Here is a 16,923-nt window from a genome sequence, read left to right as displayed (position 1 = left end):
ATTTTATGTTCGTTATCGATGTGAAATGTAGTAAAAAGAAGTTTAAGGTTATTATATTGTGTTAAAAACGATTGGTCACAAAAGAAATGTAAAAAACTTATTTAAAACAAAAAAAACTTATTTTTGTACACTTTACATACTTTACAAATATCTACAACTTTATAACTATTTAGCATGATAACAAATAACTAAGTTTATAATACTAAAAAGGATAATCACACTTGAAAGATGCATCTAAACCTATACTGAGTTTCTTTATCACTGAGCTTAATCCTTAGGTTACACCTGTTGTTATGAATAAATTTTCGTTAAAGGATTAAATCCTATTGTTAATCCGCTACAAGGGGCTAATGGTTTGACAACCAAACAATTTGAAATTAATAATTTAAATTTATTATTATAGCCCAATATTTAATCCAAAATAAAATAAAATATTTTTGTAAATGTCAATGCAATCATTTTCAATTAGAATCAACATCTGATATGTCGTCAATCGTCATCGCTTGTGAGTTTTCTAATGTTTCCAGCATCAAGAGTCCTATTGTCTCACTGGAGAACGGTATTTTTTTTCTGGGATCTTTTTCTCATGCTGCTTACCAAAGGATCCGAAGTTAGCAGAAGACTGTTTAAAATATCTCTATTACAGTTTTCTCTCAAAGACTTCCTAACATGATTCTGCCGATAAAGACTCAAATCTTTTTATCTGGCTTCGGCTGCTTTTTCTGATAGCTGGCCAATAGGCAGTATAGCCTGTTCAATTATTGTAGTGCCATGTCTTAAAATTTTATGCATAGTTGGCGTCATTTGGTGCCACCCATATAAATCAACAAAAAGTTTGGCCGGCTCATTTGCAAAATTTTCAAATTTTTTTACATTAATTTGATGGCCACTCAAAATAGCTTCCGTAATGACATTACATTTTTTTATAAGAGTTATATCGACCCCTGCGATGCGGAAAGCGGTTAGGGGATCGGCGAAAAATCTTCTTGATTTATTCCCATCATTACTGTTCCCAAATCCACCCTTAGGAATACCAACCAACAGCCCTAATTCATCTTTAAAGGCCATTTTGAAATTTTTGTTTTGTTTCAGCTTTCTTTTTTTTTTTCTTCTTCTGTTCTTGCTTGCCATTTTTTTATTGGTATTTTATACAATATATGCAGCAAGGATTCAAAAAATCTGATTCTGGCGAGCAGTATTTATAGCCCAAGTTTAAAGTTTGCCCACATATATAGCATCTCATTGCTGAAATCGTATTTGTAGCACTTTTGCAAACTTTTCCATCAATCATAGTAAAAAGAAATAAATGCTTTGTTTGCATATTACCACCAAAAGCGTTTATTATTTCACTTTTTCTCAAGCCTTTTACTTGGTTCTCTACGTATTCTTTATTTGATATATCGTTTGTGTACTGGCAAAAAACGTTAACTCAAAAATCCCTGTTTAGAGAAATCAATAATTTAATTTTTCTAAAAGTACATTTAAGGTTAAGTTAAATATAATTTAACGTTTAATGTTTTTTAAAATTGGAGAAAAGTTAATGTTTCATTCGACTTGTATGAAAATGGTTACTGTAAGTGAATGAGAACTCAACTATCCAAAGTCAACTCAATTATAAATGAGAATAAGAGTAAATCTATTTATATTAGTAATAAAAATAGAATATATATTTCTTGAAGCAAATATAATTGCTTTCAGTAAAGCTAAAGGGAGGAAAACAAGATTTTTTTATAATTTATAAATTAAAGTTTACTATTTCTTCTAATTTTGCAAATAATTTTATCATGTCATTTATTGCAATACTTTTTTAAGCTTAAGTGTTGGAATTAGTTTTAAGGAATATACTAAAATTATCTTAAAATTGAAATTTAAATACAAATAAAGTTCAAATTCTAATAATGTTGTAGCCTAAAAAACGAGTTTTAAACAGATAAAGCTTTGGTTCAATGAAGAGAAGTAATTCAAAGCAAAGTTATAATATAAAAACTCTTCTTAAAATAAAAGGATCAAGCGTTTTTCATTTTTTCACCATTTTCTTTTAATATAAATTTTCAGAATGTGTGAAATGTAAACATTTTTACGTTCTCAATTCAGTCATTTATGTTAAGTAGTTGCAATTTTAAATGGTGTTTTTCATTTAAGGAGTTCTTGTGATTGCAAATACTTAAATGTCAGATATTTCTGATGACACAAACCTTGCAACTGGTATTGGTTTAATATTCTCTGGATACAATATTTGGTTAATTGTTAGTCCCAGTATGGCTGGTAAGAATGTTAACAGTTTTTTTCCATATTTTAAACCTTAAAAACTACATTTACAGGCTGTACCTACAGATTATATTTGCAGATTTTAAGAAAAAACTTTCTTATGATCAAATAAATTGAAGTGTGTCTATTTTACTTTTTTGAGGATGTATCTGTTATAACTTTAAATCTATGCTTTCTGATGCATAGATTGCATTTGACGGTATTGTATTATCTGATTGCATACAATGCAATATGATAAAAAAAATACTTCTAAAAACAGCATAAGATTTTAGTAGAAATCAAAGAGTTTTTATATTGTTTTTTAAACTTTTAGAATATCTAGCTTTCCTTGTGAGCAATACCCGAAGGCTTTTAGAAAAGATGAGTGTTCTTTTTATTTTTTAAAGGTTTATGGTTATTAAGTTTTTAACGGCATTAAAAACTTTCAACTATATGTTTTTTTGTCTTTTTTAATTTTCATGTTAAAGTACATTAACCTATTTAAAATTATATACAAAATCAACGTTTTTTTTTTTTTGCATGAAAAAGCTAAAAATGCATTAAAGTTTTATAAACTTGGAAGCCATTCGATACTTCTCTTACATAAAACATTTTTTTAATTAGCTTATTTTAAAAGATTATAAAAAAGAATTTTAGTCCAGTTAAAAGAAATTGCAACTTTCAGTTTTGGCAGGATTGTGGAGTCTAAATAATAATAACTCTCTTTATGTTAAGAGAAAAATAATATTTTGATCTTAAGAATTAAGGGGATTAATAAATATATATAAACACATATTTAGAACTAAAAGTTAGACAATTTTATTATTTTTGTGTTTACTTTAGTTTTTGGTCCATCTCGATGAACTACAATCTGTTTTTAGATTCGTTCTTTTACTAATTCAAAATATTTATTATTTGTCTCAAGTGAAAAAAATAGTTGATTATTTCTGTTTATCATTTTTCTTATTATTTTAAAATATTTTAAAATTCTTTTTTCCCTTTTTAAATTTAGAAATAGAGACTTTCTACTTTCTGCTTTGCTCTATGGTTTGTATTCTGTGTTTACCATTGGTTTTGAAGAATTGTTCCCTGTATTTGCTGTTACTTCAGTTCAGTATGGTAAGTCGTTTTAGTCGCTATACATGTTTGCATTTACATTTTGATCGCTTACTCTTGGAATAAGTTTTGTCCTTTGTTTAAACTTGGCTTTGATTGTTTTCATTTATTGCAGGGGGTCCAGGAATATCACCATCTGAAATTGGTTTACTGCATCTACTTATTTCAATTTCTATGTTTATTGCTCAAACTGTTTTAGTCAATGAGGTAAGATCTTCTTGATGTTTGATGTTTGAAATTTGGAAAGTCTACTGAGTATTGTGAAGTTGGTAAAGATTTTCCAATAAATTCGAAGTACTTTTACAGTATTAATAACTTTTTTACTTACTGTTAAATTACAGGAATCTAATTACACTAATATATGCATGATCCCAGTGAAAAATAAAACCGCGTCCCACATGGGTACTGTGTGGGTTTCGTGTGGGATTGATGGGATTTACGTGGGACGGATTTTCCCGTGTGGTATCCGTATGGAAATTTGTCACTTTAAACCCATGTGGGTACTCCCACATGGGTTACATGTGGGAAACATATGGTATTTACTTACATGGGAAATCCCACGTGGGTTTCTTGTGGGATTTACATGGGAATTATAGTTCTCATGTAAATACCCACAAGAAACCCACGTTTTATCCCACAAGAAACGTTAATCGATACCAGGGTCGTTAAATCTCACAAGAAACGTTAAATCCCACAAGAAATGTTAAATCCCACGTTAAATCCCACAAGAAATGTTAAATCTCACGTTAAATCCCACAAGAAATGTTAAATCCCACGTTAAATCCAACCAGAAACCCACGTTCCCACGTAAATCCTGCAAGAAACCCACAAGAAACCTTTCAAATTATAATTTGAAAGCTAGAAACTAAAAAAAAAAATTTTAGTTTTAAAATCGACATTGCGGCGAGGTTGCATTTCTATTGTGTAAAGATATTTTATACTATTTTAGAGAATGGCAAGCAAGTATGTAAGTACCACGAATAATGTTTATCTTTCTTTATAGAAATAAGATTAAAATTTGTGCAAATTAACGTATTATTAGGATAATATAATAGTTATTTGAATATAGTTCTTGAGTATATTATCTGCAAACAATTAATTGATGCAAGTTTAAATGTTGTCAAAAACCAAGCATGCATGCATGGGACACTGCAGTGTCCCACAAAGAAATGCAGATATGGAGGTTAAAGAATTTCCAATTTTCTTTATTAAAAAAAAGAAAAAAATAGGGGGAGATGGGTTTTTGTAACTTTTTTTAGGCTCTTAAACTTTTAACTTTAGATATAATAAGGTCCTTAAGACTTCAGGGACTTACGAACTACATTGAGGAACAAAAACAGAGTATTTATAGAAACTTTTCTATTTTTAATCTGGAGTACAACAGTGTTATTGGGAATAAAGACACTGGGTCCAGTTTTTAAAGTAATATGATCTAAAGTTATATATAAATAAAATAATATGATTCAAAATGCATATAGTTATACGTATAACCTGATATCCTGATAGTTAGCTATATGTAGAACTAGTCATACATATAATTTATTATATAAACTTGTTTTTTAAGGTTATGCTTGAACAAATTAGTACCAATTAATTTAAATTCAATTTTTGGTTAAAGTTCAAATTAAACTTCTTATTTGTTCATTGTTTTTTTCACTATTTTTTATTTATTTGTTCAAATTTGTTAATTAGTACTAGTTCTTAATCAGTAAGAATGTTTATTATTGTTGAACATGATATGTAATACATGTCATATACAAAAATGATGCAATGAATACTTTTTTCTCTTTTACTCTTTTTAAATGATCTTAAATAATGTCAGTTATTTTTAATAATGTGAGGTTTTACATTATATTTTATAGGAGTCACAAAGGAAATATTATTTCGTCAATAAAGTTAGAAAAAGTGAAGATAATATGCCTTTTGACTGCTCTGCAGATTTACCTACTACATCTCAAGTTGACGATTCTGCTGTTGATTTTACAAATGAGGCAACTCACTATGAAAATACTGAAAAGTTTATTTTTTCAAATGATGAAGATTTTTTCCAAAGTTTAGACAATTTAGGTCAAGATGATGACCAAAATTCTAACTTAAAAAATTCTAACTTAGAACAGCTTTCATTACAAGACAAACTTATTTTATGGTATATACAATATAACATATCAAAAAATGCATTTTCAGCATTGTTAAAAATTATTGGTCCTGATAATAATTTACCCATTTGCGCTACCACTTTACTTAGCAAGATCAAATGTTCTAATAAAAGTTATACCAATGCAAACAAATTGTATCACTATTTTGGAATACAAGATAATATAGAAAATAGAATTAATGCTGGGCTAAATGCTGAATTTATTCCTGAAGGATCTCAGTATAAAAAATTAAAACAGGAAGTTTATGTTGATGGTGGAGAAACTCTTATATCACTAGCAATAAATGTAGATGGTGTTAAGCTTCAAAACTCTACAAACAAATCAATGTGGCCTATACTTTGTAAAATAAATGAATCTCTAGATCAAACACCATTTGTTGCAGGTATACACATTGGTTCTTCAAAGCCAGATTCATTAGTTGATTTTTTTTTGCCATTCATTATTGATTTTAATCAAGTGTCTGAAAATATAAAAACCATTTATCCAAAAATAAGAATTAAAATTCTTTTCTTTGTTTGCGATGCACCAGCCAGGTCTTTTTGTAAAGGTACAAAACAATGTGGAGGATACTTTTCTTGTGATTATTGTCAAGATGAAGGATCTTACTGTAACGAATTTAAAAAAGTTGTTTTTTCTGAAACTATTGGTGTGCATCGAACTGATCAACAGTTTTTAAATTTGGAAAAAAACGGACACCAACTGAGAGAGTCTCCCTTAGTCACAATAGTTCCAATGGTAACATGTTTCCCACCTGACCCAATGCACCTGATATATCTTGGAAATGTGCGTCGATTGTTACTCATTTGGTGTTGCGAGATTAGAGGAAAAAGTCGACTGATCTCATCAAGTAAAAATTTGCTGTCTAATTTTATTTGTATTTTAGGAAAATGTCTGCCATCAGAATTTTCTAGGCGCCCACGATCGATTGATGAAATAAGGTTATGGAAAGCCGTTGAATTTAGAATTTTCCTTTTGTTTGTAGGTCCTGTAGCCCTTAAATCTGTACTGCCTTCAACAGAATACCATCATTTTATGCTTTTACACTTAGCTATTTATGCTTTTTCTTGTGATAATTGGAAGAGTATGATACATGTTGGTAATGAAGCATTAATTAGCTTTGTTTCTGGAATGAAAACTTTATATGGTCAGCATCATTTAGTCTATAATGTCCATGTGCTTCTTCATATTCCTGAATATATTGAGAAGTATGGCAATCTTGGCTTTTGGTCTGCGTTTTGGGCAGAAAGTTACTATGGTGTTTTAAGAAAAAGATTTCGTGGCACTTCAAACCTTTTAAGTCAGGCCATAAATCGAGTTAATGAGCTTGGAATTTTGAATTATTCACAAACTTGTAGAGTGTTTGCATGGTCAAAAAATCCAAATGATCAATTTTTTTTAACAGAAAAAGGAATTATGCAGCTTGAATCATTAGATAGTAATACAATGATTGGGACAGGTTTTTTAATGGAAAGATGTAGAGATTTTTATTCTTATCCACAATCTTTTAATTTGTTACATATTGGAGTGTATTTACCACCAACAGGACATGTTAGAAAATCTAAAGTAATTCGGAAATGTGTTGCTTTTTCACAGTGTGACAATACTTTAATAATCTTTCCTTTTCCATCAATTGACTATTTTGGAAAATAAGCTTATGGTTAGTTTTATGCCTCAATATATATAATAAAATTTGATGTTGTTATTAATATAAGCAGCAATTTATTTGTATTTAAAAAATTGTTTTATTGATATTATCACTTAATAACCTGAAATTTCTATAAATATAACAATATTTATAAAATTTATTAACATTTATCTATATATTAAAAAATTACATAAACAGGGTGTTAGCTAGCCCAATGGTGCCACGTATACCACGGAATTCCCAATGGGTTTAAAATTCCCAAAACTCAATGACTTAAAATTTCAATAAAAATTCCTAATGTTTTGCGGAACAATAACAATAAAAATTCCCAATATCGCAAAAATGCAGTATAAAATATTTTCCTGGCTAATGCCCTGATAAATATTTCGAAGTTGAGAGTCTTCTCAGTTAATAAATTTTATTAAATAAAGTTAATAAATAAAATGATTCTATTATAGATAAAACAAAATATTAAAGATTTTTTAAGATGACATCGTTTTACATAGTGGAATTTATAGAGGAAGATGGCAGTGTAGATTATGTGTGCGAAAGTTGGCTAGTTGGAGAGACACGATGTTGGTGGCCCCCATACAAAGGAACAAAAATTAATAGGGTGAGAACCAAATGTGAAATTCCCGGTGATGATTGGAGCTTGGTTGGTGTGCGTATACTTGGAGAAGCAGTTGGTCAGTAATTAATTTAATTAAATTTCTATTTGTATATATTATAGACGTTATATTTTTTAACAATTGTTTTTTACAATAAGTAGTCAATAGTTTTTTTGCAATTTGTTAGTAATCTTTTATTTTATAATTATATTTCAAAAATTTAGATGATGAAAAAACAGCAAAAATAAGAGCCAAACAGGCTGAAGACTCTTCTTCTTTTGAGGAAAAAGCACCAGAAAGTAGAAAAAAATTTTTAACTTCTCGTTATGAATGGTAATACAATATTTTTAGTTTTAGTCTTTAAATCCGGCATATATTATTACAGAATTTCATTTAAATATTTACTACTTTTACATTCAGTTACTAGATAAGTTGATATTACTAAAAGTATAAAGCTTTATGCTTTATACTATTTTACATTTTTTTACTGAAACAATGAGAATTAAATAAAATTAAAAATATATGAATTTACTATAGTGGATCGACTTCAGAAAATTCAAAAGGACAAAAAAATAAAGCCAATAGTTTATTTTGCCCTATTTCATCAGAAATGTCAAGTAATTTTTTATATTTTCTGTTTTATTTTTTATTTTATTTAGGCAGTTAAGTAGACATAACAACATATTTGATATGTAATTGAACTTTTCCAATTTAGATTCTAATGAAAGTTCTTTGAGCTTTTCTCAAGTTACCTCTGGTAAAAAAATTACAATAAATGATGATGATGATGATGATGATGATGATGATGATGATGATGATGATGATGATGATGATGATGATGATGATGATGATGATGATGATGATCATGATGATCATGATGATCATGATGATGATAATCATGATGATCATGATCATGATGATGATGATGATGATGATGATCATGATGATGATCATGATGATGATCATGATGATCATGATGATCATGATGATCATGATGATCATGATGATAATGATGGTTTATGTTTTTATATTACAGAGTTTCCTTTTACAACAAATAAAACGTTGCCTCCATTAAAACATCTTAATAGGTAATAATTCTTAATAATTATTTTGATTATTATCTATTCTGTTGTTTATTTTTTACAATAATATTTTCAGTTCTAATTCAAGCTCTATATCCGCTAACCATCAAATTTCTAAGCTACATTCACAAGAAAAATCATGTGATGCATATCCTGCAATAGAAGGTATATATGTATATATTTATATTTATATATTATTTGTATATTTATATATTATTATATGTGATTAGAAATCACTTACAATAGACTCTTCAGAAAATTTTTTTTTAAGGTAATCTAGTTAAATGTGTGTCAACCAATACCAGTAGTGAAATCAATGATGTTAAACGCCGCCTAATAAGTATTGAGTACGAAATTAAACAATTAAAAAATATTATGATGGAAGTGAAAGGTTTGCTTCAAGAAAGAAATACGCCCATTTCAAATCAAATAACTTTTAATGTTATTTCGTCTCGAGAGGAATTTGAAGTGCTGGTGGATAGATTAAAAGACATTGAGATCAGAAAAAACTTTGTAAGTTGAAACTTTTAAAAACGTTAGCTTAACTTATAACTTACTTTCTTACTCTCTCTCTCTCTCTCTCTCTCTCTCTCTCTCTATATATATATATATATATATATATATATATATATATATATATATATATATATATATATATATATATATATATATATATATATATATATATATATATAGGTACAATGGCTCAGTTACTCTAATGCTGCCACTATAGAAAAATCTGTAAGTCGAATGATGTCGTCTCTTTTTACATCTGAAATGGCAAAAGAGACAAACAGATCTGGCAAAAATGGCAAAATGGCCATGAATTTGATTGAGGATCTAGTGAAAGGTAACTTAATTATATTTTCAACATATTTTGACAACACCCTTTACATTTTAAATGATGACAGCTTTACTTTTCTTTTGATGTTAAATTTATTACGTTTCAATAACTCAGATTGAATCTTAACTGAATTATTGTCAGCTTTGTATGATTTTGTTGCATATCAAAAGGTGTTGTAAATAAAGTAAAAGTAATATATATATATATATATATATCTAATATTTAGGCTATGGGGTTCTCCATAATCGATGCCAGTAGATAGAGGGGCAGTGTGAACTGAAATGTTTGACAATAATTGACAATGGGGAGGGGATGTTAAAACAAAAACAATGTCAATTAAAAAATTGAATTAAAAAAAAAAGTACAACATTTAAATTTAGAGGTATTTACATCAACAATGTGGTATAAAACTTCCTGCTTTTGCTAATTAAAACTACAAAAAAGATCATTGGAAAAACAATTTAAATTCAGAAATAAATTTGCTTATCTGAAAGAACAATTTATGTCTTGTTTTTTACTTCAATTGAGTACTTTTGAGAATAAATGTATAATTAAACCAGAAAAAAATTGATTGTATAAGCATTTTTAATATTATATTAAAAATTCATATATACCATCATAATATGATAACAAAAACTGACATCATTTTCAATGGGAGATGGTAAAAAATTGACCGAGTTTGATAAAGGGGGATGGTGTTCAATAAACCGGGTCATCTGACATCATTATGCATAGATGACCCTATGATTTAGGTAAAAAAGTAATCATTTTGTCATATTTCTCTTTAGAAAGTGTAAGAAAAAAGCATTGTAATGCTGAGAACCTATCGATTGAGCAAGCTTTGACCACCTATTTTATAAATTCGAGAGACAGAGGTGGACGTGCGAATCGCAAAAGAACTCATAGTGATGCCCTAAATTGATTTTAACTTTGTAGACTAACATTAATATAGTATTTAGAAATAATAAATGATTCTTACATGATTTTTATAATTTGTATTTATTTCCATATTTTTATTTTATAAAATGAATTAAAAAACTAAAATATAATAAAAACAGTTTTTTTAATTCATTTTATAAAATCAATTATTTTATAAAATGACTTATAATATAATATAATAATACATAAATATTAGTTTCCTTATGCTATTACTATCACAATCTTAATGGTATTCGTTTTAAAGTGAAATTTTGTATCAAATTTATTGTTTTAATGTTTTATATATGTATATGTATATATATATATATATATATATATATATATATATATATATATATATATATATATATATATATATATATATATATATATGCTTTAGAAAGCTTTGATGATTAATTTTAAATTAAAGGATTTTTAAAAATTATCATAGAAGCATTCGGACTTTCATTTATCGGGTATTGACTACTTTTATACCATTTGGATTAAAATATATGTGGCATTTAAGATCTATAACATGTGGTATTTTCCACCTGTATCCCATGTAGGATTTACCATATAAAACCCATGTGGGATTTACCATACGAAACCCACATGGGACAAAATAATAATCCCCACATGGGTTACACATGGAAAAATCCACGCGTATCCCATGTGCGCTTTTTAACTGGGATATACATCCTAAATAAAAGAAAAAGAAAAAAATGGTGAAAACTTCTGCATCAAAGTTTTGTCTGTGGTATAAAAATTATGCGAAAAAACTTGAAAAAAAAAAAACTTACCATTTTTTATGAAAAATAAATCTTCTAACAAAAATACGTCATTTAACTTACTAATTACAATTTCGATGGAAATTGAATTAAACTTTACCAATTCTTTAATTTTTGCTATTTTATGATATGAAAAAACCAGTGAATGTTTACAATAATGTCTAAAGCATTCAAATGAGAAACAAATTTCCCTATGTGCAATATAAATCCCTTTTTTTCTCAAATACTTTGATATAAAACCTTTATTTCCCCAAAAATTATTCTTATCTTTACTATTAAGTCAGCGATTTAATTTACATATAAAGCAGCTGCTTTTGTTTTTTTTCTTCGCAATTAAATACAAGTTGTTGCTGATTTGTATTTTTATTTAACAGAAACTTAGATAAAATCAAAACTGAACATGCATGAACCTTTTGGTAGTTACGTTTTGACGTTTTAAACATGCTAAATTCTAAAACGTCTATATCGGTATTTTCTGTGACTATTTCATTGTTAAATTTTTTTTCTAAAACTAAACAGTTAAAAGTAAAAAAGTTTATGGATTGAATTTTAATGAAAATTTGGGATTGAAAATTACGAACTTAAACTTGAAACTTGAACTTTGATTGAAACCTTTATTCCCAAAGTTTATGTTGTATTGTCACCAGAGCAAATATTCAAAAACTTATTGATGGAGTTGTTTGTTTTATTATTAATAATATTATTTATTAACTTATCATTATTAGTGTCTGTAAAATGTTACAAAGGTACTTCTCTATTCTATACTTTTTCATGAGATTATAGGTGATTTTCATGTAATTATAGGTGATTGACCGGTTTAGTTAAAAAAAGGAAAACTATTTATATACTTTAATGATTATTAATGTAATCCAGTTCCGCCTCTTGCTCAGATGACTAACCCTTTCTATGTCTGCAGATATTTTTGGCGTCGTCTCTGCTTTTTGGTGCATTAGTGCATTAATACCTTTAATTGGTCTCATAAAAAAGAAGTAATTTGTTCTCTTATTGTTATATGGGGAAAAATGGGGCTAGTTGGCTACAGGGGCAAGTACAGTTGATTTAATTTCAGAGATTTCCACCAGAGAGCATCAATTTATATGCCACTCATACTTCAGATCAGTTCGTGTTTTTACATAATAGTTATTGTGACTAATGCTTATTTTTACTAAGATTTTTTATATAATGTATATGTTGAGATAAATTCGGAAAAGGTCTGCTGCATTAGAATTAAACCTGTCTAAAACTTGTTAACATGTTATTACCATATTAATAAAAAAGATTTGTACTTAAATTTGACCCAAAGGATGATACTTAACTGTTTCCTTAATAGTTGGTGAATATTTAGGTGTTATTTTGACTTAAATAAACTTAAACAAAAAAAGTAATAACTTCATTTTTTTTGTAAAATATTATGTCTCATATAAGTCACTATTAGTTAAAAGAGGTTCGCTGTGATTATCAAGTTATGATTAATGCTCTGAGGGATCATTGTCTAAATAACTCCGTTTTATATAAAAGTAATATTTTTCAAAGGGCATTTAAATTTATATACTGAGATATAGTTGTATGACAAGAAGTTTTTATTTTACTGAAAAACTATTTAAAATTTTTTCTGTTTATATGATTTAGAACAGTTCTTTAGGTTGTTTTGTGGTTTAACCAAGTTATTGTGCACATAGCTATGTCAGGCTTTGTTGCTGTAAATATGTTTATAAATAACTCTGTTGAATCAGAATTGCTGGGCCTAGCTAATGGCATTCGATGTCTGTGTTTTCTGTTGGAAGGTGAAGCACTAGTTTTTATATTTATGAGGGTAATTTTCAAAGTTCGTGAATTAACATAAGTTGCGGTATATTAAACATTTGCAGTGGATTGCAAAGCCACACCTAACAAACCTCGGCTTTAAAGTCTACAAATAATTTCTATTAATTATTTCGTTAAATATCAAAATCATGAATTTAAAGTGTTTTTAGTGTTATTAAAAGAAATAATATTTATCATTGTGTGTTTTAGGGGAGGGGGAGTGGGAGGGGGAACCTGTTACGCCCTGTAAATTTTCAAAGGGTCGAACGATAACTGTAAAGTAATATCAACTTTCCGATTGAGTTGATCAATCGTTTGAAAAATAACTATTGTGAAAGATAACTGATGTAAAATAAATGTTCGAAAAATAAACTAATTCATGAAAGAACTTAACAATCTTTCATTGTTATATTCTTCTTGTACCCTTGCAAGTGTAGTTTTATAGCAAAACTTGCTGCTCCATCTGTCTCATGTTTCCATTCTTTAAAAGGAGTGTAAGCGATTTTTCATCAAATAAAGAACCATTATAATGTTACTAATATTAGTAACTGCAAGTCACTGTTTTAAGACTTCCGAAAAATAAATATCACGGATACCTTTCGAATTACCTTATCGACTGTTTATTTAAAATTATTGGGCTAAAGGTAAGAAAAAAAAAAACGCTCTTTGTTTGTACGAAAATGTTGATAAAGGTTATATTTTATTTTAAAACTGTAACTTTCTATTTAGATCCATTGGGGCTGTAGGTTTTGGCAGCGCTTTCACCTTGTCTTTGGGAGACAAGAACAGGTCGTTTCCGTTCAACCAATATTTTGCGTTTATTTTATTTGCGATTGTTTCTGTAATCGTGTCGTTGGTCACCCTTCCCCAGCTAACATGTCCTATAGGGGCCATTATTGGTTTGCCCATATTGGCCCTATGCAGGCTTTGTATAAATGGGCCCCATTTGGGTAGCCCTTGAATATAAGGTTTAGTTAAAAAAGGCGGTTTGTTTTATAATTTTGTCCATACTTTTTTTTGTGCAAAATATTGGCAATTTTTACTTGAAAGTATACAAATTTATGATAATAATTATCAAAAAATATGTTTTCATTATAAAACTTTGTTTATAAATATTGTTGAGTGTTCTTTCGCTATAAAATAATAATACTACAAGCTTCATTTTAAAAAGTTCTGTACAGAACTTTTTAAAATAAGGTTTTTTAGTATTATTATTGAGTAGCGATGGAGCACACAACAATATATAAGCTCTTTTTGAGTTCTACACAAACTAGTAGGCTCTTATTAAATCCTAATTAGAGAAGTAATAAAAATTCAAAACACACGAGTGTTTCAAATTTTCATTACTTTCCTAATTAGCATTTAAAAAGAGCCTACTTATTTATAATATTTCACTATTTCATTACGTTTTGTAAATTTTTTAAAAAATGTATTAATCGTTATTTACAAGTAAGTATTTAGACGGCTCAATTTCTCTGTTGATTATTATTATAAAGTTTATTGCTATTTATTATTTGTTTGTTGTTTTATATTGCTCTTTTTTATATTTAAATTATGCTAAATGTACTGTTGAATTTAGGATAACTGACAGATCAGGGAAAACTATGAAGAGTCAGAGAAATCAGATACCTGCAAAAAAAGTCAGCTTATTCACACAGGTTTAGGTAGTGCTGACAGTTTCATCTTGCACATAGTTGTACAATTATATATATGTTATGCAACAATTTTGTGTATCTGATGAACTTTGATGCATTTCTTATATTTTTTCTCACTTTACAGCTACTCCATAATTTTATATTCATTTCTTAGCTAAAGTATTATTGTTAGTTTATCAATAAGCATATAGTATCAGGGTGTTAGCTAGGAATATACTTTTTATCACATTTTTATAGTGTTGGGAATTTTGCTGTTATTGGTCTACAAAATATTGGGAATTTTTATTGATATTCTCCTATTACTTAAAAAATAAAAGGTAATTGAATTTTATGAGTTTTAAATTTTATATTAGGAATTATACCGTGCAATGGTATAATTCTTAATGGAATACCATGTATACCAAAGAATTACGTTAAGAATTCCATGGTTAACGTGGTAGCATTGGGCTAGTTAAGCAACCTGGTATACCAGGGTGTTAGCCAGCTAGCACTCTGGTATTCCCAGGGTGTTAGTTTTTAAACATTTATTTAAATTATTTATAAATTTGAACATCTGGGAAAGTTTGGCTGTTTCAATGTTTTATTTTGTCACCAAGGCATCACTATGGTGTTCAGCATTAGAACTATACAAAAAAAAAATAAAAGAGCGTTTGATTTAGTTGTGTCAAATCTCCAAAACAAAACTAGTTGTGAGGATTTTGCGAGTTACCAAGCAACATTAGCTTCTATGGGACTGCAGTTGCCTGAAATTGCTAATAACGCTAGTGATACATATCACCCAGAAATATGCACAGATACTGTACCTGAATTACAAATAAATGCTGACTCTTACATTCCACATTATTACGAAAATGACTCAAATAAAAGCTTTGACTCAAATAATGAAACAAGTGAGCGTGAAAATGATTTATCTGATTATGAGAGTGAATTAGACATTAACAGTTGTTTACGTGACTGGGCTACGTCGTTTAACATTTCTCTTGCAGCTGTAACAACACTAATTAATATTTTGTGGCTAGCCGGTTTATCTGTATCAAAGGATTCTAGAACTCTGTTACAAACACCTAAAAGTGCACAGATTAATCAAATTCCTGACGGAAACTATTACCATTTTGGCATTGAAGATGGAATAGTCACATCTTCAAGAAAAAAATTAAATCTGACTACTTTTGAAATAAAAAAGTTGTCTCTGAATATAAATATTGATGGTTTGCCATTATTTCGCAGCTCACGTATGCAGCTATGGCCAATATTAGGCACTGTCCTTGAATTACCAAAGCAGATATTTTTATTATTGGCTTATATGCTGGATCATCCAAGACTTTATGTATCACTACATTTTTAAATGACTTTATCATTGAAATGAAACATTTACTTCAAAATGGTGTGAGATATTTTGATCAAATTTATCCTATTGTAGTGAATGCAATTATTTGTGGTACACCAGCACGATCATATATAAAGCAAATTAAGGAGCATGGAGGTTATAATGCTTGTGAACGTTGTACAGAGGAAGGCGCTTACTTGATAATAAAATAACATATCCAAATTTGCATGCATCTCTTAGAACCGATGATGACTTTGTTAGGCAAAAAGGTGAGGACCACCATTTACCAAATAGACAGTCGCCTTTGTTAGAATTAAATAATTGGTTAGTTTCTAAACGCCCACTTGACTATATGCACCTTACTTGTTTAGGCATAGTTAGAAAAATTATTAACCTTTGGTTGGGAGGTGATTTGCATTACAGGTTGCCAGCGAGGGTAGTGAATGATATTTCTGTTAACTTAATGAAGTTGAGAAGCTACTTGCCTTGTGAATTTGTCAGGCAACCACGATCAATTCTGGAATACAAACAATCGAAGGCAACTGAGTTTCGGCAGTTTATGTTATATTTGGGAGCAGTTGTTCTTTGTGATCCTTTTCCCATTAATAAGTATCAAAACTTTCTTACATTTTCTGTTGCTATGTTATGTTTACTGCGACCTGAATTTGCTAACAGTTTGCATTATTGTGACTAGCAGAGAAATTGTTGCTTATGTTTGTTACAGATTTTGGCAC

General features: G+C 28.6%; 1 protein-coding gene and 1 pseudogene across 1 annotated transcript; both read left to right on the top strand.

The window, feature by feature from the left end:
• Positions 1-1,157: 1,157 nt before the first annotated feature.
• Positions 1,158-15,313, top strand: LOC149886467 (uncharacterized; annotated as a pseudogene).
• LOC149886468 (uncharacterized) lies at positions 5,141-10,620 on the top strand. The gene is made up of 10 exons (XM_090092689.1): positions 5,141-5,901; positions 7,671-7,850; positions 7,997-8,105; positions 8,310-8,389; positions 8,488-8,529; positions 8,809-8,860; positions 8,931-9,019; positions 9,126-9,367; positions 9,551-9,704; positions 10,487-10,620. The coding sequence occupies exons 1-10, from the start codon at positions 5,280-5,282 to the stop codon at positions 10,618-10,620; spliced, it is 1,704 nt and encodes a 567-aa protein (XP_089948815.1). The 5' UTR covers positions 5,141-5,279.
• Positions 15,314-16,923: the final 1,610 nt, after the last annotated feature.

This window comes from Hydra viridissima, unplaced genomic scaffold (genome assembly GCF_058129835.1).
Source record: "Hydra viridissima isolate aposymbiotic clone 2 unplaced genomic scaffold, HvirCarnegie_v1 scaffold_7, whole genome shotgun sequence".
Classification (NCBI taxonomy): Eukaryota; Metazoa; Cnidaria; class Hydrozoa; order Anthoathecata; family Hydridae; genus Hydra; species Hydra viridissima.
Note: the sequence above shows the minus strand (reverse complement) of the source record. Positions and strands in the feature narration are given on the sequence as shown.